The sequence below is a fragment of the Syngnathus acus genome, chromosome 21 (assembly GCF_901709675.1).
Source record: "Syngnathus acus chromosome 21, fSynAcu1.2, whole genome shotgun sequence".
NCBI lineage: Eukaryota > Metazoa > Chordata > Actinopteri > Syngnathiformes > Syngnathidae > Syngnathus > Syngnathus acus.
Window position 1 is genome coordinate 2342196 of NC_051105.1, and position 27851 is coordinate 2370046.

The window sequence follows — 27851 nt, forward strand, 5'->3', positions numbered from 1 at the left end:
CCATTTTAGCTCTTCATGGCCACTTTACGTGCGGCGGTGGCGGTCCTGACGCGGAGCCAAAATGGAGTAGTTTCTCAGACACAGCGCGTGACGGGCGAATTGAAAACGAATACGTCACGTTGAGTCGCGGTCATGTGAGCTTTGTTTACTTCCGCCCACAGCTTCACCGCACGTGTTATGAACGGTGCGTTTCCTCTTTATTTTCAAAAGCTTGTATTTTCCGAGCGACTCAGCGAGCTAACTTATACGGTGTTAATATTGTCCCTTTTAAAACGAAGCTAAATGTGGTCTAGGTAATTTTGACGCTAACAAGCCCTTGTTTGTAGCTTGAGAGGGGACAGAACACAATTCAAAAACAGCACCTTTTGGCACTTAATAAATCTTTATAGCCCCTGTCAAGGATTCAAATAAGTGTGAGAGGATGAAGACAGAAGTCAACAAAATGCAACAATGAGCTCTGTTTGTTTAGAAGAGACATAAGATTCTAAATAAATGTGTGTTGCCATCATGTCTGATGATTAAACAACAAAAACCCTGACTTAAAAACGCCGTGCGTTCCAGGCCATGGATGCTGGTGCCACCCACGTCCCGGCCTTCGGTCCAGAAGAGGCCCAGAGGATTGTGGCTCATCTTCAGCAGCCCGCCGTCTTCCTAAACATGACACACGGCTGGCCCGTCCTCGGCTGGACCGTAGAGAACCTGCAGGAATGTCTCGGCAACAGAACCGTCCGATTCCGACTGGGAAGAAAAGAAGAGACAAACTGTAAGAGCAAAACAATGGATGGAACAAATAGACATTGTACGTGCATGACAACATCAATTTCTTTGGTCCGTTTGTTTCCACAGTGCCTCAGTTTGAAACTCAATGTTGCTATGTGGAAGCAAGCATGAGTCAGTTCCTCAGCTGGTTAAAAGGCAACACAGGGGAGGATGTGGGAGCTTTCCGTGACTACCCACGGTTTCATTTCTGGGCTTACGCCGACTACAAGTACATCGCCAAGATGTTTGCACACCAGCCCGACGTGTTTGAGGTATACAGTTGTTCACTGAGCTTTATTACTTCTGCCAAGGCTGCAAGTGTGAGGAAATATATGCAAGGCATTTTTAAAATACATATAAAATTCCCTGTGGATTTTAAGTCACAGACTGTCTTTGTGATTGCCCAGTGCACTCGTGTCTGACTGCAAATGAAAAATGTTGGCCTTGCCGAAGGTCTCGGCTCTTTTGACCGCTCTTCTCATTATGAGTGTGTGTACAGGCAGAAATTATTTGCAGGAATGCCTTGAACACAAAATGACAAAGTCAAAACACTGTATGAATAACAATGAGAATGTGACATAAGGTATAACCACATTTTGTTATTTCCTCATTATTTAGATACAGGGTAGTCATTATTAAAAAGCTCCAGGTGGCGACGGGATGACACCAAATAATCCTACCTTTTCTCGCTCAATCTCTTTTTTTGACATTTTCAATTAAAACAACCAGCTTCTTCTTGCAGATAAAGACATTAAAGTGGCCTTACAGACGCACGCGCGCGTGCTCACACACAGACAGACACACACGCGGCAACATTTAATCGAGCAGATTAATTTTTATAGTGTCGGGCGAGTAAATGACATTGTGTTGAAATGTGCCTTCGAGCGACATTGACCAGTCCGCCATTTAGCGAGAACCGCTTTTGTGTGAGCTAATGAATTCATAAGTCCACGTGTGTGCGTGACAGGATGTAAAATGGGAGGCGTTCGGGTTCGAAGGCCGTAACGGAAAAGAGAGCACACTGTGGATCGGCACAGAGGGCGCCAACACGCCGTGCCACCTTGACTCTTACGGCTGCAACCTGGTGCTGCAGGTACAAGGACGGTAAGATGTGGCTGTTTTTCATATCAAACACATGCTCACACCCAAAGTAGTGTCCTCCTGTTTGCTCACTTGTTTTCACTGTGTTTGTGCACAGGAAGCGCTGGCACCTCTTCCCTCCGGAGGACACGTCCAAGATGTACCCGAGCAGGATCCCGTACGAGGAGTCCAGCGTGTTCAGCCGCGTCAATGTCCTGCGTCCGGACCTCTCTAGCTTTCCTGCCTTCCGGCACGCCGGCGCGCATGTCGTCACCCTGTTGCCTGGACAGGTGTGTAGGTCCCCGCACACAAGAGTAAGGTTGTGACTGTGTTGTTTTATCAAGGTCGCCACCTTGACAGGGTAAAAAGTGGACAGGTCACGTTGAGGTCGTTTCAATCAAGTGACTGACTCACTACTCATCATAACACCTTTTTAGCATTTGCCTCTGTGACAAAATGAGGCCATATGTGAATGTGGGCAGAAAATCAATAGGCTTCAAACCTGTCATCAGCATCCATATTCAGCCCAAGATCCAATGTTGCCCTCTAGTGGCCAAAAGAGGATGTGCATGGTAAGCCTCTTGTTGTGTGGTCAGGTTCTCTTCGTGCCCCGCCACTGGTGGCACTACGTGGAGTCCCTGGACGCCGTCACTGTCAGCGTCAATTCCTGGATTGAGTTGGTAAGCCATGCAAAATTGTAACAATTAGTCGATTAGATGATCGATTAACCGATTGTTGCATAGGAGGAGGACCACGTGGCGCGTGTGGGCGAGGCCGTGACCAGGGCGGTGATGTGCGCCATGAAGAGCACGCAGGGCGATGACGACGCCGGGTGCTGGCTCAACCCCACAGAGGTTAGCGTGCTAATCAGGCCTAAAAAAAGATACAATTTAGACAAATTATTTCTTAAAGCAACAATGCTTTAAAAACTAACTGAATGTACATCTTTCATTTATAAAATGTTTGGGATTGATTTAGGTATTTCTCTACCTCATCGTGTCCACAGGAGGGCGTGACATCCCATAATGACAACATGCACTACATCAACTTGGCTTTGCAGGCCTGTGCTCAGCAACAGAATATCAAACCCACTTTGGAAACCAAAGACACTCCCCACCCAAAAAAGCGTGACTCCGGCGGGCGCATCCAAAGTGACGTCCCCTTTGGGCCATGTCTACTTCCTGTCCCCCGCCTTCCACAACCTTTCCACCACGACGGCGATGACGGTCCCAATAAGATGGATGAGGCGCCCTTGGACACTGACGACCTTCTGGACTGTCTGCTTCATCCAGACGTGGTCGCTATGGTTACCCAGCTCCTGTTGGACAAGCAGAGGAAACCATCACTCCAAAAATCAACAATCGCTGATGGCCGAGTGCTCTTACCTTGATGCAAATGAGGCGGCATCAAAATGAAAGATGGGCCCATAAGTCAGCGACTTGTCGACAATAATCCAATCAAAGCGGTTTGTTTGTCCGTGTTGGCGTCACATTGTTCATTGTAATCACGTTTTACACATGTAAACAGGTTTGTTGCCTAGCAATGTCTCAAGCATGGCAGACAACTGTCATAATGATGACGCAACAACGTGTGAAGCTTTCAGTCAAGTATAGTCTTGTTGATTTTCTTACGCAGTTCGACCGAAGTTCAGGAGTTACAAAAAGTATTTATTCAACAAACAAAAGCAAATAAGGCTCATTGAATCAAAAATACTAAATTAACACAAAGGTTTCAGTCACAAACAGAACTAATTGACAGAAATCAGGAATTAAATACAAGCAAACTGACGAGACCACGAGGAACATCTGGAATTCAGAATAAAACAGTTAAAAACTTAAATTAGTATTGTTCAGTGAAAAAAGTTGTAAACTGTGCCATAAACCTGTGAAAATAGTCTCCTTTTAAAATGTGGCAAACTGATTTAAAAAAAAAAATAAAAAAAATTGTAAGATGATGACAATGTGAATAAAACCCTGAAAAGAATAAAATCACAGTAAGGCTGAATGATGAAGCATTCTACAAAAAAAATCCTGAAAAAGAAGCTGAGACGACAAAAATTCAAAACCTGTGTAAAAGCTACAATTAGCATTTCATGCTAACAATAAGGTATCAAGTGGTTCTTTTTGTTCCCAATACTGACCGCACTTGAGAATTAAAATTTGGTGCTCGACCCCAAATCTTTTTTCTCATCTAGGGTGTTGTCGCTGTCGTCGTCATCGTGGCCGCTGGCGCACGTTTTGTCCAGCTGCTGAACGTTCACGTACGTGTACAAGTGGGCCATGACTGAGAACGCCGTGCACACGGCTAACAGCAGGATCGCAAACAGCAGGAACTCTTTCCACTGCAACAACATGCACACAATCAGTTTTGAGGAAAAAAAAAAAAAAAAAAAAAAAGATTGCTAAATAAGTATAACATCCCTTGAAGGTGAAGAATACCTGCTCAAGGCCGGCGCCCTCCGCCACAATCAATACGATGACGTTCCCGAAAGCGACGGTGAGCAGCCACCCAGCCTGCAGGACCGACTTCATGTTGGCGGGGGCCTGCGAGGACAAGCGTTTTCAGAAATGATTTGAGACTGGCTTCCTGGTTCTTGTCAAGACCTGGACTGGAACCCAAACCTGCGAGTAGGAGAACTCCAGGCCCGTGATGGAGAACATGACTTCGCCCATGGTGATGAGAACGTACTGAGGGATCTGCCAGGCTATGTGGACGTTGTTGGCGTGAACGTCCTCCATCTTGTGCGCCGTTATCTTACCAGATTCCTGTGAAGGCGTAAAAGAAAATCCCGAATATCTCCAGAGTGTGTGTCCAACAACAAGGTTTCTGTGTCCTGACTTACCTCCAGCAGGATCACAGTGTATGAAGCTCCAAAATCCAGGAGCCCGAGGTCCAGGTCTAAAGTCTTTGACTTTAAACTGCAGCTCACCTTGCTATACCTGATGCAAGACGCAGTCATTAATATAGGAGACAGGAAGTGACATGGACGTCCACTCACTCTCCCTGCTGGATGGTCTTGTTAGCAGAGACGCCGTAATTGGCGTCGGCTTGGAACGTCTTGTCTCCCACGGTGACGTTGGCCGCCTCTGACAGCGTGTTGAGGAACCTGCATGGGTTGGCGCTAGCTTAGCTTGTCTCAAGGCGGCAGGCGATGTGTGGCGCTAGAAGGTAAATGTCACATTTTTACCTGAGGACAGGTGCTCCTTCGTCATTTTTCTTGATGTGGTCCTTCACCTGAATTACAAACATCAATGAGTCTTCAACCATGACCACGTCCAGGTTTCAAGTTTTCTCAAATAAAGTGCAGTTATATCACTTTTTGTTGGAACAAAAAGAAAAAAAATTAACTTGAGTGACAAACCCACAAGTGTATTTACTCTTGTTATATGATTAATTCATCTCATGACTTTGGAGAAAAAAAAATCTAACAATATTTTCTCATTTCCTGCAATTTGACACATTTTCACTGTATGAAATATAACAAAACATTAAAAAAGGTACATTTTATTTTATTTGTTCGAAGAAATTTAATTTTTGTAGTATTGTTAAATTTTCACCAAGGTACAAATGTTTTCTATTTCTACAAAATACACTCACTTATTTTCTTGAGGGGGGGGACTTTTTTGTTGTAAAAGAAATATAGACTATCATACAAATATGTTCACTTACCAGTTTACAGCGTATTCCACTGTCGGAGGGGTGCAGGATGAGACTATACGCCCCCTGCTGGTCAAAGGTGACGTTGCAGTGAGAGACAGCGCCTTCGGAGAGGACCTCCAAGCTCACGTTGGTGCTGGGCGCCTCTAGTGGCAGCGTCAGGTACTCACCAGGATCCTGACAAACAAACTGCTCGTCATTCATTGGAGTTGTTTATCATTGAATTACTATGACCTTTGAGACAAAAAGAAATACGTATATATATTCTATCAATGGCGTTTTGTTATATCAATTTGAAAACAAAAACAATTTTGACTAACTTTAGGACTTTTTTTTGGCTACCTGTAGATATGGCAGCGGCTCAGGAAAAGGATTGCCTTCGGGGAATTGAAGACTGGCATCTTGTGGGGACAAGTTGAAGACTTGCAGCAGACACTTGCCCGCCGGTGCTGGTGTAACCACAGTTTTCTACAACACGCAGCAATCAGACCGCTAATTTGATTCACTGACATTTTTTCCATCCTGATTTCTGATTGGTTGGTCAAAGCAACATGTGACGTACCACCACATGGATCTCCACCAGGGCGGCGGCACCAAACGCCAACGCGGCAAAAATCATCCCGGTGGCCATTTTCCTCAAAGGACTGAGAAAAAAAAAATAAACATTTTTTTTTTTTTTATATCAGCATTGAAAAAGTAACGACAGGAACTCACGTGACGTTGATTCTGCAGAGGGAAACCAGCGGGTATATGAGCAAGTCAAACAGGGGCACGAACACCAGAATCAACATCGCATTCAGAGTCTAGCAAGGGAGAAAAAAACAAAAATTAAAAATCTGCTTTTTAGTTTAGGACCTTTTTCTCAAATGTAGAATTTGTCACTTTGATTTTTAGGTGAAATAAGGTGAACCAAAACAAAACAATGCGGTAACTGTAATACCACTTTTTTCCACAAGAGGTGTGAGTGAGCACCCACCTGCATTTGATCAGGTTTGATGGAGAAGGCTCCCTGTTATGGAACATCAAGAAAAGCAATAAACGATTAAAGTTTAACTTCAGCAATCCACCAGGAAGTTCATCGACAAGCGGCTGTTCCATTTAGCTCGTAAAATTCTTACAACCGACAATGATTACATGGAATAGAACCATAAGAAAACAACAAACTTACAAAGGACATATTCATCCTGGTGGCCTGCAATGTCCAGCGAGAACCCTGCAATAAAAAAAAACAACCAAAAACGCATCGTTAGCGTCGTTCGCGTCGAGGCGGATCAACAAGTCGGGTTGCGGGACCTGCTGATCGAACAGAGCCCAGAACATGGGCAGAGGGATGTAAAGAACCAGGACTCGCAGAACCATTTTGATCTCCATGATCAGACGCTTCTGTTGACAAAAAGAGAAAAGCTGCATTTTAAATACTGTTGTGAACTTCCTTTTAGTTGAGCAGCTGAGAAGCAAGTTGAGCAGTTCGCATTAGCGAGACAAACATCATACTGAGTACTTGTCCTCGGCCCAGTCCAGCCAATGCCCTCTGCTGGACTCGTACTTGGACCTCCTCCAGCGGTTCTTGATGGCAAACTGCAAAAAAAAAAAAAATGTATGGAAATCAATCGCATTCTTATCAAGGAGAAGGAAAAAGTCAACAAGCGAAGACTCACGCTGATGCAGTTGCAAACCTCCATCAAAATGTTGCCCTGAGGAGGATTTCGCCGGTAGAGTCTGCCGCCTAATACAAACACAACTACGAAAAGAAAAATATATAAGTATATTTAATTTAATTTAAAACCTGTTCCGTTTGTTAATCATTGTCAAACACGAATTGGCCACACCCTCTCGCATATTTTTAAAGCCGCACTTTTATTTTGTGGACGTTCTGTTTAGACTGCGAGCGGCGAGCCGTGCAGAAGGACGGCGATGCGCTGTCAGAACCGCTGACGATCATCCGCTCAACTAGCAGAAAGTGAAAACGTTCACACAGACGTATCACTATCATTCTTTTCTTCTGTATGTACAAAACTGACATAATTAAGTATGAATTTATTGAGTGATTTAGTACAAACAGGAAGTGCTCACCCAACGCCACCATCATGAGAACGGCGGGCACTCCGAAGGCCAAAGCGTAGCAGTCGTCGCCGAAACATTGCACGTCTCCTGTTGGGGGGGGTCGGGGTATCAGCAGCAGTGACACCAACACGAGCGGGCAGCAAGACTCACCTCTTAAGATGGGTGTGATGATGGTGGACAGGAAGCTGCCGGCGTTGATTGCCATGTAGAAAATGGAGAAGAATTTCATTCTCTCGGTGGCCTGACAGCAAAAAATTCAAAAGTGCGTGTATCAAAGAATGTTTGAACATCATTTGACTTCATTCTAGAGTTGAATTTCTCCACTCACATGCTTGTCGTGGAACTGGTCGCCCCCGAAGGCGGCCACGCAGGGTTTAATCCCGCCGGTTCCGAAGGCGATTAGAATCAGACCTATCATGGACAGAGAGCTACACGCACGGACAGGAACTGTCAATCAATAACGCCAGAGCGGCTCAGTCCGATTTGGTCTGCGGGCGTTCGTACATGTGCATGGAATTGCTTCCCACCGTGGGAATGGCGCCGACCGACTTGATCACATGACCCAGCACGTAGACAATGGACAGGTAGACGATGGTCCTGCGAGGTGGGCACAGATGAAGACTAAAAGCGAGATCACGAGAAGACAAAGCGCTCTCCTCCCCACTGACTTAAACTTCCCGAGCCAGGAGTCGGCGATGATGGCGCCGAGGACGGGCGTGAAGTAGCACAGGCTGCTGAAGGCGTGGTAGACGGCCGTGGAAAGGTCATGGTCCCAGCGTAGGTAGGTCAAGAAGTACAACGTCAACACCGCTGACGATCACAAAGCAAAGTGAGACTGCAGAGGAGCAGGAGGCAAACATGGAGAATGCACAGGAGTAAATTGTGGACGGATATCGGCACGAGTTGTGCTGACTAAGACGTACGCGAGTCGGTGTTGATTCACCCGCGCGTGACGCCGGACACACACACACACACACACACACACACGACGTGATGAGGGGCCACTCCCTCATCGTTAAGTCGACTTCCCGAACTGTCATCTGACTAGCACAGGACAGGTGTTATGGTTCTTTTTAGCCACTCCCACCCTCCCCTATCCGTTATTCTGCAGAAAAAAGGAGATTGTAGCAAATATGGAGACTGCCGAAGGCTGCAACTGTTTTTGTAGTTCTTTGCTTCTATTCGAGTTACCTCTCATGCCATAGTAGGAGAAACGCTCGCAGAACTCGTTGACGATGATGAAGCAGATGCTCACCGGGTAGTTTGTCCCACAAAGTTTCTAAAACAAACAAAACATCTTATTTTAGATTTGCAACAGTTTATTAAAAAGAAACATCTCTGAATATATGATATATAAAGAAGATAGATATCAAAGTCAAAGTCTGCTTTATTGTCAATTTCTTCACATGCCAAGACACACAAAGAAATCGAAATTACGTTTAAGATTACAATTTTTATTCCCAATTAATAATGGCTATTCTGTTAAGATTATGGTCTCAAAAAAACATCCAACTTGATCTTTTGCTACTACTGCTTTTTAAAATTAAATATTTCGTCTTGTTTTTTTTAAAGCCTTTCAAGTCATTTGGGTCTTGAACCGGAAGTGGAACTTCATGAATGGGGGCGAAAAGAGCTCGTGCGCTCTGAGGACCCTCGTGTTGCGTCATCCCAGTGACCATTATGATTTGTGCGAGGACACGTAAACGCTCCATCGTGCGTGCTTTAAAAAATAAAAATAAAAATAAAAAAGACTGTGCCCGTTTCATTTGGGAAGAAAAACTCTTATCTTGAGGGGGGAATCGCCTTGATAATAAAACTGAAGCAAAAACGATAAGTTTGAAATGTGCAGTTTGACGCGTTCAAGTACACGACAGACAATTGGAAATTGAAAGTTAAAGCCATTGAGTGTTTTTGTTTGACTCGATAAAATAATGGGCATTTCAACTGTAAAATACGTAATTACTCTTACAGAAGTCGTAATATTATGCCCAATGTATTCCAAAATAAAATTATGATTCTCGTCAGACATCAAAGTGACGTGCAGTTCCGATACTAAACGATCGAATGATTTTGCTTGAAAGGAAAAGCCACCGAATTATATTCTTGTTTCCCCCTCAAAAGACAAAACAAAGTGAACATTTGCTTTACCTTGCTCATGTTGGCGGCGGCGGCGTGCAGTCAGTGCAGCGTAGAGTCCAAAACTAAAAAGCTTTTTCTTCCACCTCCTCCTCCTCCTCCTCCTCCTCCTCGTCTTACTTGTTCTCCTGGCGCCGCTTTTTAAAGGACTTTTCCGCCACTACGTCGAAGTGCTCCAACGATGTCGTCACCAAGCATATTCGTTAAAAATAAATATACATAAAAATATTCGATTAATAAACATTACGAGCGTGGGAGTTGTCCTCCCTTCTGTTGACGTATCTCTTTTTGTGTGTGTGTTTGTTTTTCTCTTTTAGTTGGTGAAATCACTTGCCACGTGACCACTAGTGCGTGTTTATATGTGGAGTGTGCCCATGTTGTTATATATTGGGAGTTTTTAATATATATTGCTGATGTCTCTACAGCGAGGTTAAATAAAAAGGGAGAAATGCTGCATCTTTGTTTGACTCTTTTAATGGGGAAACGAGGGGAGGTGCCATGAGTTAATGTTTTAAAAGCATTTGTTGACGTCACAAAATGATGGATCAAATAGGTGTAAGACTTTAAAAAGAAATGGGTGTTATAACGAGTCAAATGCCTTGTAAAAATCGAACAGAATAAATCCTTTATCCTCAATTAAATGGTTGTAAATCCCGAACTAATCTAACATTTTTACTGATCTGTTCATAAAACTCAATGGATTCGCATTGATGATATGGTCCGGGTACCTTTTAGTGTGATAATGTAAATTTAGGTCACTTTTTTGTGATCACTGTTTAGGAGTGTGATTGGACAATAATTATCTAAGAGCTTTCTTTTTTTTGGAATAAGTGTGATAACGCCTTGTCTCATAGTTTTACTCGATCTACATTTACTTTTGGTGTTGTTTTTGGGATAAAAAATAAAACTCAGAGTTTATATAGTGGCACTAAACACTAACATGTTCTTCTGCGATTTTAACGTGAACCCAGCAGCACAACAAAAACATGCTGGCGTTTCATACTTTTATTTGAAGAGTGCAAATAAATTCTGCAGAACAATTGCAAGTTTCAGTGTTTACAAAAAATATGCATCAATACATTAATTACAACACACAAATACAAATTGAACCTGAGTTGCATTGGAGTAATAGTCAAACTCTAGCATCCAAAGATGAAGCATTGGCAAGGTCCTTCCAGTCTATCAAGTCAATAATCTGGCGCATACTGTATGGTGGAAAGGGCGGAGTTAGATCCAACAGGGCGGGTTCGAGGCTATTGTCACACTATGAGAGTGTTCCTGCTCAATGTTGTGCTCTGCCGAGGAAATAGAGTGAGAGAGAGCCATGTGTTAGAGGCCATGCATTCATGCTGGAGACAGTGGAAATAAGTAGCTTGGGCTAATAGCAGATCATTGGAAAATATGGATGTTAAATAGGTAAAGCAACCGATTGCAATATTTGGATCTCTGTAAGTGACACAAAATAAAGCAAAGTTTGATGATTACTCAGTGAATGCTGAGAGATGATGAAATGGTGGATTAGAAAAACAGACTAATATTGCATCACAGCATAAGACCCCATGAAATGCAAATATGTACCCCATATGACTTTTTAATGTTTAAAGGCCAGCATTGTGTCATTCCATAGTCTAGTCTTGAGGTCAGATGGCCTTGCTGAGCTTTGTTGTCAGGGAGAAATTGTAAACTAATGGACAAAAGTATCAGGACACGTGGTCATTCCAACTTAGTTAAGTGAAAATGGAAGAAAATACAGTACGTATGGTGTTGAACATTGATTAAGAGTCATGTCTCAATACATTTGCCTATTGTCAGACTCTAATGGACACTGCACCCAATTAGAGGTTCATTTGCTTCCATTTTCATTTGTTCGTTCGTTCGTTCATTCATTCGTTCATCTTCTGAACTGCTTGTCATAAGATGAATTGAAGCCTCTCATATACACTGCACACCGCATAGTTTCACACACTGAAGTGTTTGGTTGCTCAATTAATCGAATTTTAGTCATAATACCAATTTTGGCTCCAGACGATCTCAACATTCATATCATTGTTATTATTTTGGTTTTTTGGTCAACCGTGACGCTCCATTTGATGAAAACTCATGTCGCGCGACAAGCATCCCCCCCACTCGCACTTTCTTGAGCAATGAGTGTGAGGAGAGTGTTTTTTAAACATGTTCGATAATGTTTTCCAATTTCAAAAAGATAATCGTGTCAATAATCGTGATTATGATTTTTACCCATAATCGAGCAGCCCTACTGCAAGAAACGCAATTTAGCAGTCAAGATGTGGTGGGAGAACGCTGTCGACGGGATGTCAGTTTCTCCTGCTACATGTAACTCACCAGATTGTGTCGTCTGTCTTTCTCCTGAGGTGGTAGGGACATCCCCTGCTGCGACCGCACGTGCGAGAAAGACCTCATGGCAGGCTGTGCGGTGTCACATCGCTCGGTTCTCACAGATTCTCTGGTACGGTACCAGCGCTCCGCCTCGCACTCAGAGTACGGAGGCAGAGGGTCATCCTCTTCGGGACGGTTGCTAGGTGAGCGGCTGTAGTAGCTGTTGCCGCCCTTGCCTCTGGAGCTGCCTTTGGAGGGAGTGTCACTGTCCTCATCCGGTCGTGCGTCACCTCTGTCACCTCTCGCTTTCCTCTCCATCACGTGAGCGAGGAAAGTGCCATCATAGTCCCTGTAACAGGGTGTCCGGGATGTGAGTTCACCATCCCATGTGCCTCTTCTCGTCTGTGGCAAAGGGCTGCCACGATCCCAGCTGTCATCTTCATTTCTATAGCGACATCTCGGAGGAGGGCTGCAATCCCGAACAACAAGGGGCTCGGCCCGACGGCTACGGGAATCGTAAGAGCGTGCAAAATCCTCCAGCTCGTCCAGTGAGGCAGTGCGTCCCCTTCTGCTCAAAGGCTTCCTCTGGAGGTGCTCTGAGCGAGCGTTCCATCTGTGGGAATGGACGCGACACAGGGTGGTTACATGGACGTCACATGGATCAGAAGATTGACTCCAAGTGTTTTGCTTTTTCTAAAAAAAAAAAGATGTATGAACCAAAAATTATATAAAATGTTCTTCTTAATTTGTTTGGCTTTTATATTGGCTTTTTTGGTGACATTTCTTTCAATCAGACATAAGTAGGGCTCTTACGATGGGGTATTTTTCTCATCGATTGTTCCATCAATTAATCAAATGAATTCGGAGAATTACTGTTATTTGTAGAATTTTAGGGTACAATGGCTAAAAACTATTTTTTGATTATTAAAATAGTTGTTGGTTAATTTTATAATCAATAACCGATTCATTTTGACACCTTCAGACCTTTAGAAGAGTAGTAGTCAACGCTTAAATGATGTTTGTCGAGTTATTATGGAGACTTGTTCAGTTGTTAACTCGCTGTCTGAGCAACTTCTGCCGCTAAACACAGTAGAGGCACACTCTCATAGCAAGACATATTTTGCCTGACTGGTCCCATCACAACCCTAACCCTAACCCACCTCCCCCGACAGCAATGATATGTCTCCTTCTTTGGCATCTTCACAATCATTTATTTCAAAAGACGGCGTCATGCATGATTGAATCAAATGGTTACTATGCCCATCCCTAGATTTTTAAGTTCTCCATCGGCAGATGGAACAAAACGCACCTCCTGTCCAGTTCATCGTCAGAGTAGTTGTCTCGTTCCCGCCTGTGTCTTCGGTTCTTTGCGCGTGGAGGCGCTCTGAGTGACGATTCATCGTCGGCGTCGGCGATGGGTGGCAGCGCCTTCACTTGGACGGTGTGGTAGGTGTGTCTGAAATCTGCATTCCCTCCCTCATGGAGAGAGCTGAGTTCGGACAGGCTGTTGGCTGTTTAGACACACGTGCCTCAACATTAAATGATGCAAGTATACAATTTCCGTTTACAGGAACACACACAGACAGCCGCAATCAACCCCGGTCCAAGCTGCATCTGGTCGCCCTGCTCCACTCATCCCTGACACATATGGAATTAAAGATGATCATGAATGTGTTAGTTAAGTTTTGATATGACACTTACTTCCAGCTAGGTTATTTTCCACAGTAGGTATAGAAGTCATGGAGGGGATAGAGGCAATAGTGGTGAGCTTTGGCTCCACGTGTGACGGTGGAGCAAGAGGCACCACGGTGGGAACACCAGGAATGTAGTAGGGATACATTGGCATTTGGGCGGCTGGCGCGCTCTTTGCCTTCTTCCCGGCCTCGTATACTGCATGAGCAAAACATGCAACTCAAACGTTGAATGCCATTAAAGTCAAAGGGCTGTTGGAGATGACATAAAGTTACGTACAGTGTCGAGGGCAGCAGCAGGTGTCGGGGCAGCAGCAGCACCTCACGTAGCAGCAGCAGGAGTGTGGGCAACACTGGCACCAGCAGATACCCATCAGCAGCAGGAACAAGATGCTGCCCAGAGCCACGCAGCCTACAAATGCCCACTCTGTAATACAGACAGAAACATATGGAGACATGGGTTGTCTGACAGTAGCATGTAACAGTGTGCATATTTATTTTTTGGACACATTCTGAGATGCTTCTTTCGTAAATGAATGCAATATTTAGCTCGTAATACACAGGTATATGTACTCATATCTAGCTATATCTCTCTCTCTCGCACTCTCTCTCTCTCTCTCTCTATATATAGTTCAGACGTCCAGGGGGCCCTACCCAAATAAATGTCAAGCCCCCCCAAGAGAGATCAATGAGACAAAATTTGACTGACTCAAATTAAGATTAATATGAAAAACATGAACAATTACTGTTTTATATAAACAGTTGCTCCACCTCCTACTCAGTAACAGCATCTACACAAGTGTAAAAGTACAACAGGTTAGTAGATCGCTAAATAAATAGAGGTAACAAATAGGCAGTAACAGTATATACACACACACACACACACACACGCACGCTTCCTGTGTGGAGTTTGCACGTGTTGTATCATGCCCCTACTGTACAATATTGTGTCTTGTTGTACTTTATTGTGGAGCCTCGCCCATATCGGTGGGCAAACAGCAGATTACATCCTGAACTGGTCGGCAGTTAAAAAAATGATTTTGAAAATATTATTGTCAAAATATAGTTTGAATAAATTGACCAGTGAGAGTAAAAAGTAAAAAAAAAAAAAAAAAGAATGCAGTAAGCAGCCAAGCAAAGAGCTGAAGAAAAAGTGTTGAAAATGTACCTGGCATAATCTCCACATCAAACTCAGGTAGGATATCGGCCTGCTCAGATGTCCTGCCTGTAGAGAGATGTAAATAAGTGGGGAAGGTTCGCAGAGGGAGCAGGAAGCATGAGAGGCAGTCATGTAGGATCAGGCCAAATTTGTAGCAATTGCTCAATTCATGGTCCTTCTGGTGTGTCTGCCTTGGCCACCAGGGACATTATAATACAGACAAGAAGAGACCAAGAGTAGTAATGCTTCTAAGTAACTATACGTCTAAGTGACCAAGTGAGATGCTTGAATCATTTTCATTAGCGGATAAAGAATATACCGTATTTTCCGGACTATAAGTCGCAGTTTTTTTCATAGTTTGCCCGGGGGGTGCGATTTATACTCAGGAGCGACTTATGTGTGAAATTATTAACACATTATTATATCACTTTACATGTTATTTTCACACTAAACCGCAAGAGGGAGCTCGAGGTCTGTGTGTCAGGATTCAGAACGGCTGGAATAATTGGAACTGCAACTAACGAGTCTGGCGTAAGCGACGTAGAAGAGGAAGCGCCTCATCTCCTACCTGTGGAATTAGCGGTGTTGTTTAAAAGTGACACAGAGGATGAAGATTTCATTGGCTTTAGTGATTTGGAGTGACACAGATGGTTTGGTAAACTTGTTAGCATGTCATTCATGCTCTAGTTATCTGTATAACTCTTAATATGTTAACATACCAGGCACGTTCTCAGTTTGTTGTTTATGTGTCATGTAACGTTAGCATACCGTACAATTATTCAACCTATTGTTGCCTCTATTGTATTTTTATTTTAAATTGCCTTTCAAGACATGTCTGTTCTTGGTGTTGATTTTATCAAATAAATTGCCCCCAAAAATACGACTTATACTCCAGTGCGACTTATATATATCTTTTCCTTATTTATTATGCATTTTATGGCCAGTGCCACTTGTACTCCAGAGCAACCTATAGCCCGGAAAATACGGTATGCTTGTAAGTATTGTTATTTTGTCCAAATTGTGGGAGTGGCATTAAACATCTTGAAGCTTCTTTTTGATGAATTGTTGTATATTTGATAAATTGCTGCTTATTGTGACCTCATCTGATTTTGAGGTCACTGCTATCTTAAAGTGCTCGTACCACAACTCGCTCTCAAAAGTCAAAGGAGAAAATCAGTCAAATGATTCATCTCAAAAAACACGTAAGTCGGGTCACTAGTATCGTCGGGCACTACTGTATATCAAAATGATTCATCGAAATCAGTCAAATGTAAAGAGAGATTGTTATTCAGAAAATCCACATGTAATTTACGCATTTTGGGGACTCTAGTAAGAGAGATTAAAAATGTAATATTTCAATATCGATCACTGCTGTAACAGATTAAAAACGACATAAGATGTTTTGGGTAATGTTTCACCAACGTATTTGTGTGTGTGAATGGGTGAATGAGAGAAATGGACTCAAACAGTAAACAGCATTTTTACTCCCCCCTTATCTGAGGAACACCTTGCTTTTTGGATGAAAGAACAAAAGGGGGGCTTGTCAACTATAAACAGGGGCACAGTTTACAGCAATTTGCCATGGGAAGTAACATAACAACGGTCCAACTACATACTATATCACTACAATACCACCTCTGTGTTTCATACACAGATTTAAAAAGCAATACCAGGAGGCGAAGATGTTAGCTAGCAACTGTGGAGTAACAGGAAAAAAAAAAAGCAGTTTCGTCAGTGTTCACCCGCTGATAAAATGTAACTCTGGCCTGACCAAATGATTCAAGACTCCATAACAGACAAAGAAAAAAATTGGACGAGTTATGCGGCAAGTCGCTGAAAGATAACAAGGTGCAAAGAAATGAGGCAATAGAGGAAAATGTGAGCAGAGTTGGCAAGGCAGAAGGGGGAAATGTCAGAGAAAAATGTAACCAAAAGAAAAGTGCTTCAATAAAACATATGCTGAATACCTTTTTTGAACATACACAATGTAGCTGGAACTGGGGGGAATCTGTGAGGCATGCATGATTCCATTAGCCTTGCAAGCTATGCTAATGCTACGGCGGTTGGTCAGGCGGGGGGGGAGTCGCATTGATGTGCATTTATGAGGCGGTGCAAAGCAGAGCGAACGGACAGTTCAAATGATGCAAAGTAACGTCGAAGAAAACTTCATTTGAAATACATGCGTCCACTCCACTGCCCTCAGCTGCTGGGGTTTTAACACTTGGCGACGAAGGAGCAGAAAGCAGTCAGTGGTGTAAATGACAAATAAGTTTATTTCTACCAATTAAAAAAACAACAAAAGCAAGCAACCTAGTCATTGTGATTCGTTCTCATCGGGTGACCACGCAATTACACAAGCAAGAGTGCCCATGCCACTTCTTTTATCCTCTTCACATCATCACCAGCCACCCTTAACACAACCCGAGCTCCTTGAAAATGAAGCCTGTTGGCATGGCGACACTTTTTCAAGTATGGAAACCACATTTCTCTGTGGCAGTGGCTCTCAAACTGAGGTCCCTGCACTTTAATTTGAGGGTTAGTATTGGAATAAATTGTTGCACCTCAGCCTGACTTCTGGCCACGACAAAGCTCTCATACAATTATGACAATGACAATTTATTTCACTGTAGTTTTGTTTATTTCGGCATTAGAATTTTGAAGGTGTCCTGGATTTAAAAAAAAAAAAAAAAAACTCACAATAGCTCATAGCCACAGGTACGCCGGATCAAGCAAGCTCCAGGGATCTAGCGCGACCTGCTGGTTGATTAAAAGTACCTGTGGCTTGAGCCAAACTGGGGCAAGGTTTCTACTTTCCGAACCTGGATTTGACCCCTCTGCTTGCACCCAATGTTCAGTAAAATGGAAAGGCTGAATGGAGAACAGGTGTCAGTCATAGGAGGACCGGGAGTCATTTGGTGGTCTCTACGGAGGCTCTTCTCATTTAAATGCTGAGATATACATTCAGTGGTCTCAGTATTGCAGTTGAAAAGACAGAGGGGGCACATCTGCTAATAATTGTTTCGTAAAGGTCAACCAAAGCATTATTATCACTGTAAAAGCAGATTTGTTTCCCCTCTTTTACTCATTTTATGCAAGTGTTGATATAGCTCATGAAGCATTTTTCCTACCTAGCACCAGTAACTCCAGCTGGGCCTCGTCCGTGCCTTCCAGGTCGTCGGAGACGACAACTTTGCAGAAATACACTCCGCTGTCACCCCACTGGACCTGCCCGATACGCAGGTCTGCTTCTGCATGAAGATGCGAAACCAAGTTTTAGGAACTCATTTGATTGACAAACAATACATGTATATGAGATGTTCATATGTAATCATGATTGATGCCGTCACAAGAGGTGGATAGTAATGCACTACATTTACTTTGTTACATTTACTCAAGTCAAGTCGCAGTCTTTGCCAAAGTATATCATTTCCAAAATTTTTAACTTGATCAAAACTTCTTGGTGACATGAAAAACTGTTTGCGACCGTTAAAAAACGTTATGTGTGGCGAATGTAGAACTTAATGAATGTCTGGCGAATGTTTGCAAATGTTGGCATCCTTGAACATACCCTGATGAAAAAACAGCATTTGCTCAAAAGCAGAAATATTTTCCTCAGATTTTTTTTTCTCCCAGTTTCATTGATATAACATTACTAACTGTATAACATTGTTCCACTGACACCTGCATATCATTGCAAAGATAATGGTTAGTGTCATGCATCACTCCATAGTGAATGTGGCATATTAGTGCATTATGAGAAGACGTGTGCTTTTTCCTGATAAGGGTTGGTGTTTAAAAGAGCTCCACAGTTGAATAGAAGTCATATTGGAGGTTTGTATTCACAGGTGATTTAGGCCTATTGTGAGGTAAATACAAAAGGCAATGGATTGTATGGATGGATTTATTTAGGGCAGTGATTCCCAACCAGGGTGCTGTGGTAAACTAGTGTGCAGTGACATCTCAAGTAGGTCATGGCTTCCTGCAATTACATCAGCTCTGTTTGATTTAACAGGTCCGATTTTCATACATTTGAAACAATCATTTATATAAGTTTTGTTTTTGTGTGGTGTGGCAGCAATACGCGCTCGTAGATTATAATCAATCATAATTACATGAAACAAAATCAAATTTGGTTCATTTCATATTTTTACCAGAATCGAGACTATTTTTCGATCAGTTGGCATGTGTTTTTTTTTCTCTCTCTTTTGACAAATTATTGACCGAGCTAAGGAGCTGAAAACGACTTGCTTCCTTTGTCGATGCAATGTTCATGGCTCAACAAACATGATGTTCTGGAGTTGCTTTCAGAAACGATTCCTTCAAATGCTCGCAATATGCCTTTACGATTGCTTGATCCTCAGTCCAGGGACTCATGAGAACAAGTGAAATGATATAGAATGATGGGACGCTTAAAGACAACATTAAAAGAGCAAACAATATTACTGTTTATGATGGTGATGTCTCTGTTCATGTAGTGCTCAGCCAGCGTCATGCTCGATCCTTGCGCTGAAGCCACCACCCGAACCGTGCGACCCCGGTCGGCGCAGTCCAGGTGGGACTTGTCAGCCTGCTGCGCACTCAGCAGACGCTGAGGCAGGTTGAAGGAGTCGCCGGTACGATCGTGGCAGTAGGACTTGTACCACCACTGCACCACCGGCGCCTGATTGGAGGACGTCTGGTAGTGACAAGGGAGGACCACCGACTGGAAGAGCATGGCGTACTGCTGCTTCTCCGGCACCATGACGTGCATGCCATCACACAGGTACACTGAGAAAAGACGTAAGAGTTAGGTGGTGTTTTTGTACTCGTTACTATCAAAAAACTCGGTCGGAGGGGTAAAGCTTTCAAAAGGTACTTGCTCCCTAAATGTTGATTTGTTCCGTGACCTTGCTCACAGCTTACAATAACAACTTACAATACAAAAATACATTTTACCCAGTAAAATAAATAGGATCGGCTGTTTTCTAAGTTCGGTCGAGTGAGCCTTGATTGTTTGTTACCTAAGCCCGGAGCAACTGTGATGTCATTTTCAGTGGCAAAATGGCCACCGTCTGAGATGGATAAACGCAGGTGGATTTTGCTGCTTAATTCATGAGTATTCATCTGAAAAATGTATTTAGATTAGTGGGGCAGCATAGAGCAGTTTATTGTCAAGAAGATTTTTCACTTGACTCTCTTCTTTACCCAACTGAACGAACCACGTTGCACCTGAACAAGCAGCCTTGGTAGATAACTTGTCCGGTACCAAAACAGAAGGCAGACGTTCAGTGTGTGTTGGGGGGGGGCTGCTTGGGTCAGGAGGGTTAAATTCCAATGTGTGTGCAGGGAGTGGGTGCATTAGGAGGGAGTATAAAGAGGCAGGGGGTAGTCATCACAGTGGGAGGGGGTGGATGGAGCGAGCAGACACTTGTGACTGCATTCGACCGTGTTAAGTTCACTTGAGGAGGGGCAGGAAATCACTGTAAACAACTCCTAAAGACGGGAAAGGACCAAAAAAAGGAGCAACCGCCCACTAAAGTCATACCTGATAGCAAAGTCAGTATCAAATCACAACATGCCGCTTAATCGTGAATGCCTCGTCCCCGTGTGTTGATGAGTATGTAGTTTCACAATGCTAGAGCGCTGAAATTCCTCCCACGAGTCTTCGCTTTGTTTCCCATTGTTTGTAAGCTGCACCCCCCCTTCTCCTGTCCCACTTGAGGACCAGAAAGGGGCAGGAGTTTACTCCATGGCAACCAATGAGAAGATCAGGCCTGGCCCAGTTGCGCATGAACAGACCAAGTGACCGCTGAGGATTAATAGCGAACCGTTACATCCCACGAACGGAGTCAGCAAGTGGAACGACTATGTCCTTTCAATTAGACGTTAAGCAAGTGTTATTCAGCAGCTTTAATAAAAGGTGCAATCGCAGCAAATACTTTAAGACTTTAAATCAAGGTTTCCCAAAAATGGGGTCAGGGTCAGAAATTGGGATTTTCTCTCAACAAGGTGATTCACGAGTTGTGAATCAGGCACATATATTTTTGCCAAATTACTTTTTGAGTTAGTTGTGTTCTTTAGGGATGTTACATGATGGGAAAGCTAGTTTTAAACATGAACACCGGTGACAAAGCAACATGTTTCCTGTCAGTCTTTTCCTTTGCACATTTCCTGCTTTTACTCAGTTGGACATTCCTTCATATTGAATCATTCGTCTAACAAAAACTTTATGCTGATAAGACTCGCAATGTAGCGCAATGTTTGATAAGGGGAAAAAAACACATTGCTTTGAAAATACAGAACGATAAAATGTTAAGAGCTGTTTTTAAGGTGCAAAAACAAGATATGCATTGTATCGAATCATGTTTGATGATGGATGAATCACATTAAGTCAATTTGTTTCAAATTATCTTTGTTGGATAATAAATATTTGATCAAATAAATTAAAAATATTTTATAATTGTACAGCAAAGCTACACTGTAGCACAAATAGATTTTGTGTGTTTCATTGTAATGTACTTAAAATCATTAGGCATTACTTTTATGGTTATTTAATAGTAATGACTCGGTATAGAGGGTATTTTATGATTAAATTGTTATTGTTTTTAAAAGTCGTGAGTATTAATTTTACGAGAACTGTTAAATAATCAAATGATTAAAGATTAAAATGAACATATCTTTAAATTTATGACAACGCGGGAGCAGAGGGGGCAAATTTATGAACATGCTAAAAATGACTAATGCAGAACTTTTTTTGAATTAGTCCCTATTCATTATTCGTACGTATTCATAAAACGCACACAAATCCATAACGCTATGACGGGAGTTTATTATATAGTTGCCTTTATAACTATTTATACATGCATTAAACAAGTTGAAATTGGTAAAAAGCGCGTACTAAACAAGTTCAAAGAAGAGCTTTGATTCGAAGCATCCAATGAAGCGGTTCAAAGAAGCTTCAACCTGTTGAGCTGATGTTGTAAAGATGTTGTCATTGGACTATAACAATATCAAACAAAACTATTTCACTTACCCAAAGCTCCTACGAAAACAGCCAAGCGATTGGAATTCATCATCAGGTCCGTTTGTCGGTCAGGAGCAAGCATTTATTCGCATGTCCATCCGTTCGGTCGTCGACCAGCTGCTATTGAGCGAAGGAGTGACTCTCCGACCACAATGAACTAACGGGACGGACTGTACCATTTCAACACGAGTGGGAGGGGTGTAGAAACGCTTCGGTATTTTGTCATGTTTGAACCTTTTACCTCCGTCTAACGTTGCGAGTGTGTAGTTGTATTTATGTGTGTTATTGTTAGCATGACGGACGTTTGGAAAAAAAAATTGTTGAAATGCTATTTCCATTTTTGACTTTTTTTTTCCAAATAGTTTGAACTCCCCTTTCCATGCTGTTAATAATAATAATAATACTACTACTAATAATAATAATAACAACAACAACAACAACAACAATAATAATAATAATAATGTTATTTTTTCGTCCATTTTTTCCCAATAATTTGACCCACAAAGAGAGCCATTTACAAAATAAATAGTAATAATAATAAGCAGTAAATTGAACCTATGGTGTCAAAAACAGGCATGTTGAAAATAAAATTCTACATTGAAGAATGAATTTATCAATTTATTTTTCAAATTCATCAAATACAGAAGCGAGTAATCATGGGCGTCATTAACGATTCCCACCATAGCGGCCTGACTGATCGTCAAGCCTGTCGCGACTTCCTTTGTAGTTGCTCTGATCTTCCAGGCGATCTCTACTGCCACCATAACGATCACGCTGCTCATCGAGCCTGTCGCGACTTCCTCTGTAGTCGTTCCGTTCGTCTAGGCGATCTCGACTTCCTCTGTAGTCGTTCCGTTCTTCTAGGCGATCTCGACTTCCTCTGTAGTCGTTCCGTTCTTCGAGCCTGTCCCGATTTCCTATGTAGTCGTTCCGTTCTTCGAGGCGATCTCGACTTCCTCTGTAGTCGTTCCGTTCTTCGAGCCTGTCCCGATTTCCTCTGTAGTCGTTCCGTTCTTCTTGGCGATCTCGACTTCCGCCGTATTGATTACGGTGATCGTCAAGCCTGTCTCGACCATCATGGTCTTCATCGAGCCTGTCTCGACTTCCTCTATACTCATTTCTATCAAGGCGGTTCCGACTACCATGATCACTTTGACGATCCTGGTCTCGCTCATTCGGATATCTACCACTATCAGAACCATGATTATCCTCTTCCGATGTGAGTCCAATACTTTCCATATTGTGACTGTTTTGAGGAACAGCATCTTTGTATTCCGTCTGCTTTGTTATAGCATTAGACTCTTCATCCAAACATTGACCTCTGGCTTCAGGATCATCTATAAATTCAATTTCTTTGGAGGACCTGAGTCATCAAGAAGAGAAACAAGAAATGGTTAAGAGTTGACTGGTGGTTCCACTTTCGTATTAGACATATTCAGGACTAAACAGGACAGACCGTTCAACGTTCTTGTTCTTTTTAGACCTTTTCTTGTAGCAACAGAAGATGAGAATGCCAAGAAGAATAAATCCAGCAACAACACCACCAATTATACCTCCAGTGGCTCCAAGGTTCATGCTACCTAGAGTGTGGAAGAAGGTTAGAGATGTTTTCTTCTATTTTTAAGTCACTGACAGTGTGCCCTGCTATACTTATACTCTATATGTGCGCCTGCTAGCCAGGAGTTTAAGGTCAATTTCAAAATATAGGTCAATAGGTCAAGTTACTAAAATATGCACCAATCTTCTAAATGATTTTGAATCCATGTTGAATGCCCTTTCTATTATTAGTAATTACGTTTTATGAAAATCGACCCAGTCGTCAAAACTCACCGTAGCCCCCAAAGCCCTCCTCCGATTGACTGAAATTTTGAGATTTAGTGTTATCCCATCAGTATCAACAAGTACACCAAGTTTCATTCAAACCAAATCACTGGGTCGATTTGGCATGGAACAACCATCCGGCTGGATTTGACATTAGACTGCCCGTTGTAACATTTCATGTTCTTGGTTTTACCAGCCGGAAGCAGTGCTCAATAAATGCCGGCTGAAATCACACATGGCTCAGAAGGATGTTGACACTCACTGGGCATCACTGCTAAGGTGAAGTTGCAGCTGTCGGAGCCAACTCGATTCGTTGATTCGCAGATGTAGAATCCGGAAGTCTCTCTTGAAATATTAAACAAGGAAAGTGCCCCGTCCTCTAAGGTAAAGATAAAGCATTTGTTACATTTTGCAATCATTTACATAGTAAACTGCTTTAGTTGAAGCTCCTTCGCTTAATGTAGTCATTTGTTTTCCATCAAATTTGATGTGAACATAATCTATTCCACTATACACTATCAATGTTCTAACTGTATCGTTGATGATTTCTGCAATATTTGAGACCCTTCTCAGCAACGCAGTAAATTCCATTTCATGTTCTATGGTTATCGTCACATTTGACCTCTACCATCAACGGCAGCCTCCTAAAAACTCCCGAGTGTAAGCAAAGCATGCTTATGGAGTGTAAAAATGTAAATATTCACTTTGGCTTCACGTTTGAGGCCTATATGTTTCTAGATGTGCCACATTGACCTTGGAGGTTTCACTGTAAATGAATCGATGTGCTTGCGCGCTCCAAAGAAACGTACTCTCGGTAGTCTTGGGTGGAAATGGTCTGGGTATGTTTTCTACACTGTAGCGTTTCCATTTGTAGGTTGGTTTTGGGGAGCCCTCCTGAGACATGCAGGTGAGGGTGACATCGTGCCAATATTCTGCTGCTCCCTGCAGCCCGCACACAGGCTTGGAGGGAGGAACTAAAACATGAAGACAAAAACATGAAGTCGTAAATGATCAGTTGTGTGTTGACAGAGCAGTGACCAAAAAGGCAATCAGAGTTGTTCTTACCCAGCACCAGCAGGGAGGTGGAGGCCGCGGTCGTTCCTTCATCGTCATTTGGTATTTTGACGTTGCACTGGAAGCTCCGACTGTCGTCTACAGTCAGCTTTGTTAAACGCAGTGTGCTTTGTTGTTTGGCAACATCCACTTCCATGAATGCCCGACCCTCATATGCGGGTGCGATGTCAATTGGGTTGTTTAAAAAGTAGGTGGCCACAGTGTTCTGGAGAATGCACATTCAAATAATAATAACAATGAGTAATAATAAGATCAGAGCCAGAATCGAACCCTTCACCACTGAACTGTGAGGCGGATAATAATGAATAATAACAACAATATTAATAAATCAATGAATTAATTCTGTCAAAGGCAACACAGTAAACTGGTGGCTAGTAGCCTGCATGGCTAGACCCAAAGACAAAAGAGTTAAAAACATGTACATAGATTCTCTTAAAATGAAGCCAGCATTTCAAAGTGTAGAATGTACACATAGATTTGAGTTATTACATTTGACAAAGAAATTAAATCATGTCAATATATAAAAGCGGCATTATCTGAAAAGAGTATTTTAGAGCACCCTCAAAAAGTTGTAAATGCTTAAAAATGAGGAGTTGAATGAAAACATATGAAAAGCCTTTTAAGTCACAATATTCTGGAAAACTGCTGTAACAAAACATGCTGCATTTATCTGCCTGTGCGTTTTACACAAATTCGGCAAATGAAAATATCAAGCAGTAGCATTTTAATCCGGTGAAAGCATCTCGTTTGACTGTTTTTACATCTAATGAAAGAAAGGCAACGACATTTCAATTAATGGCTCACCGTTGGATCCTCGACCACATCAGGATACGCTTCCCATGTGAGAACCAGCATGGTAAAGACAGGGTTTGCTGGAGTAAAGGAACATGTCAGAGTAATATCTGCTCCATTCGTAGCCTCATATTCGTCCTGTGGGATTGAAACGTGCAAACTCCTGCAGGCAGGAAGCACTGAAGTGAAAGTGAAACAAGTACATTTCATTAGGAAACCCTTGAAATTAATCTACAGAACATATTGCACCGTATTCAAATGAATTGTGATATTGGTCACACATAGTCATTGTCATTCAAAAAAAAACAAACATGCAAGTTCCGCATCAAGCAAATTTTGAAACGATTATTCAAAACTAACTTTAGATGTGTTTTTTTTGTTGGGTGACGACAATATAAAGTACCTAATTCGCTTTTTTTTTCCTGGTTCTGGTTGTCCTCAGCAGTAAAGCAAATCAACCCGCTTCCGGTTGAGTGACAAAGCGAGCTGATGATTGACTCGCATGATCATATAATCAAGGTGTGGTGTGGATTTGGAAAAAATGGAAAAAAAAAAAAGACAGATTGTACCTGTTAGTATCAGAAGTAGATTCTGCCATTCAAGTCGCTGCTTTGCTGTCATTGTTGGAATCAAATGTAAAGGATGAAAGTGAAGTCCTTGGAAGAAAAGGCTGCCCGATCTTCTTGACGATCGCTCAGTCAGATGTGGAGTGTGACACTCCTCCAGGTAATAAGTGAACGGTTATAGGTCATGTGACACCAAACAACCAATAAGGCTTTCACGGAAACTCCTTCAGTACACAGTAATAAAGTGGAACCTCAAAAGCGGAACACAATCTGTTCTGTGAGTTGTAAGTCATCCAATTTTTTGGGGGGGAGGGACATAGAGAAACTAAGTTGGAGCTCAATTTTTGCCATCACAAAAGCTCTACAATTCATTTCATGCACATGTACTTGCTGGTGTATAATAACTACACAATCAAATCAGTTTGATGAAGTTGATGTGTATGTAATTCATATTTATTTGATTGTATTGCTCATATTGTGCTGAGCAGCCAGACGCTTACAGATATTATGAAAAGTTCCTTATCTGGGCTATTACACAAAAATGCTTAGAAAAAATAAAACACACTTGTAGGGTGCTGTAGATTCTCAATAGTCTTAGGATGCAAAGGATTTGCTGAGTATTAATTGTCTTTAAGGCAAATCATTTTGGTTGAACCTTTGGGCCATGCAACTTTGAAAGTTCCTCTTTTAAGATTTTGTCATATATATATAAACAAGACTGAATATTATTTGTAAATATATACTATGTTCAATTCATATCCAAGCTGGACACTTTCCAGGAAAAACATTTTGAAATCACACTTATCTTGTGCTCTGGCTTTGCCCTACATACCCAAAACTTTGACCTTCATTGAACACTGTGAAGTTGTCTATATAGACAACCAACCCCTTTCAACATTTCATGAATGTGTTTATCTTCCTCCTTTTGACCTGCAGGGGGTAGTATTGGACCAATAAAGACGCTCTCTGACCAATTGTTTTACAACTTTATCAGGGAACCTGCTTCTATATAGCAGATATAAAAACACCATAAATGAAGTTGAGTCATGGCAGAGGCCTTGATAAGGTTAAAGGTTGAAGTGATAAGGTTAAAATATGTTAAGTGAAACTCATCTTGACACTAACTTCCATTTGAAGATATCCAGCATCATGTCTTCTTTGTAATGTGTCTATTTTTGGCAGTGCAACAACTCCAACGGAATATTCCACTTCTTTGCTTTAAAAAAACTAAAAAGGATAATGTTGGAGTAAAGTCTTTTAATGCACTCAGACTAATTAGTGCGATAAACATAAGACATTTTCTCCAACTTTACAAGCAGGTTTCCTGAAAGTTTGGGTTGAATTCCAAATTGTTCAATGTCAGATGCACATGAAAGTGACTTAGCTTTCTCATAAACTACAGTGTGTTACACGCACTCTGTGCCAAAAAGTAGCACTTGGGCCTGGGTGACCCTTCACCCCTATGATGAATACTCTCCTCAGTACATTGTGTTTGCACTCTGTCGCCTCCAAGTTCCCATCAAATAGCTCTCCCACACTTTACGAGGCTTATATAATGTGATGTGACCAAAATGAACCACTATGCCAAAAACCAGTGAGACAAGTAAGCGTGAACTCTTTGCCCTTTAAAGATACACAATATATTCGAATGTATAGGTAGGTCGGTCTAATTATTGCACTCCGAGATTATCTTGAAGAGATTATAAAGCCAC

General features: G+C 42.2%; 4 protein-coding genes across 13 annotated transcripts; 1 reads left to right on the forward strand and 3 right to left on the reverse strand.

The window, feature by feature from the left end:
• The first annotated feature begins 56 nt into the window (after nt 1-56).
• hspbap1 (hspb associated protein 1) lies at nt 57-3446 on the forward strand. Of its 2 annotated transcripts, none has more exons than XM_037240301.1 (8): nt 57-184; nt 562-763; nt 847-1031; nt 1727-1863; nt 1958-2129; nt 2436-2519; nt 2583-2693; nt 2846-3446. In XM_037240301.1, exons 2-8 carry the CDS (start codon nt 565-567, stop codon nt 3227-3229), a joined length of 1272 nt encoding a protein of 423 aa, XP_037096196.1. In that variant the 5' UTR covers nt 57-184; nt 562-564; the 3' UTR covers nt 3230-3446. The 2 variants fall into 2 exon arrangements, with proteins under 2 accessions (XP_037096196.1, XP_037096197.1); XM_037240302.1 differs by lacking the exon at nt 57-184 and adding an exon at nt 327-494.
• A 39-nt stretch (nt 3447-3485) lies between these two features.
• On the reverse strand, nt 3486-9989 carry slc15a2 (solute carrier family 15 member 2). Its single transcript, XM_037240269.1, has 22 exons — nt 9709-9989; nt 8752-8839; nt 8229-8370; nt 8065-8157; nt 7889-7988; nt 7711-7801; nt 7570-7647; nt 7155-7237; nt 6991-7074; nt 6790-6879; nt 6665-6709; nt 6473-6505; nt 6211-6299; nt 6059-6140; nt 5839-5964; nt 5509-5673; nt 5027-5073; nt 4838-4945; nt 4682-4778; nt 4461-4604; nt 4278-4382; nt 3486-4180 (listed from the first exon to the last, which is right to left on the reverse strand). The coding sequence occupies exons 1-22, from the start codon at nt 9715-9717 to the stop codon at nt 3992-3994; spliced, it is 2088 nt and encodes a 695-aa protein (XP_037096164.1). The 5' UTR covers nt 9718-9989; the 3' UTR covers nt 3486-3991.
• Nucleotides 9990-10676: 687 nt separating this feature from the next.
• Nucleotides 10677-22020, reverse strand: LOC119115592 (immunoglobulin-like domain-containing receptor 2). 2 transcript variants are annotated; one of them, XM_037240277.1, is made up of 9 exons: nt 21896-22020; nt 19327-19650; nt 18012-18131; nt 14893-14949; nt 14005-14151; nt 13735-13923; nt 13343-13544; nt 12040-12646; nt 10677-10991 (listed from the first exon to the last, which is right to left on the reverse strand). In XM_037240277.1, the coding sequence occupies exons 1-9, from the start codon at nt 21966-21968 to the stop codon at nt 10956-10958; spliced, it is 1755 nt and encodes a 584-aa protein (XP_037096172.1). In that variant the 5' UTR covers nt 21969-22020; the 3' UTR covers nt 10677-10955. The 2 variants fall into 2 exon arrangements, with proteins under 2 accessions (XP_037096172.1, XP_037096173.1); XM_037240278.1 differs by lacking the exon at nt 14893-14949.
• Nucleotides 22021-22480: 460 nt separating this feature from the next.
• Nucleotides 22481-26302, reverse strand: gpa33b (glycoprotein A33 (transmembrane), paralog b). Of its 8 annotated transcripts, none has more exons than XM_037240286.1 (9): nt 26143-26302; nt 25586-25752; nt 24773-24986; nt 24517-24681; nt 23970-24086; nt 23343-23466; nt 22882-23249; nt 22829-22842; nt 22481-22789 (listed from the first exon to the last, which is right to left on the reverse strand). In XM_037240286.1, exons 1-9 carry the CDS (start codon nt 26192-26194, stop codon nt 22553-22555), a joined length of 1458 nt encoding a protein of 485 aa, XP_037096181.1. In that variant the 5' UTR covers nt 26195-26302; the 3' UTR covers nt 22481-22552. The 8 variants fall into 8 exon arrangements, with proteins under 8 accessions (XP_037096181.1, XP_037096182.1, XP_037096184.1 ...); XM_037240287.1 differs by having other exon boundaries at nt 22481-22768; nt 22808-22842; XM_037240289.1 differs by lacking the exon at nt 22829-22842 and having other exon boundaries at nt 22481-22755; nt 22918-23249.
• Nucleotides 26303-27851: the final 1549 nt, after the last annotated feature.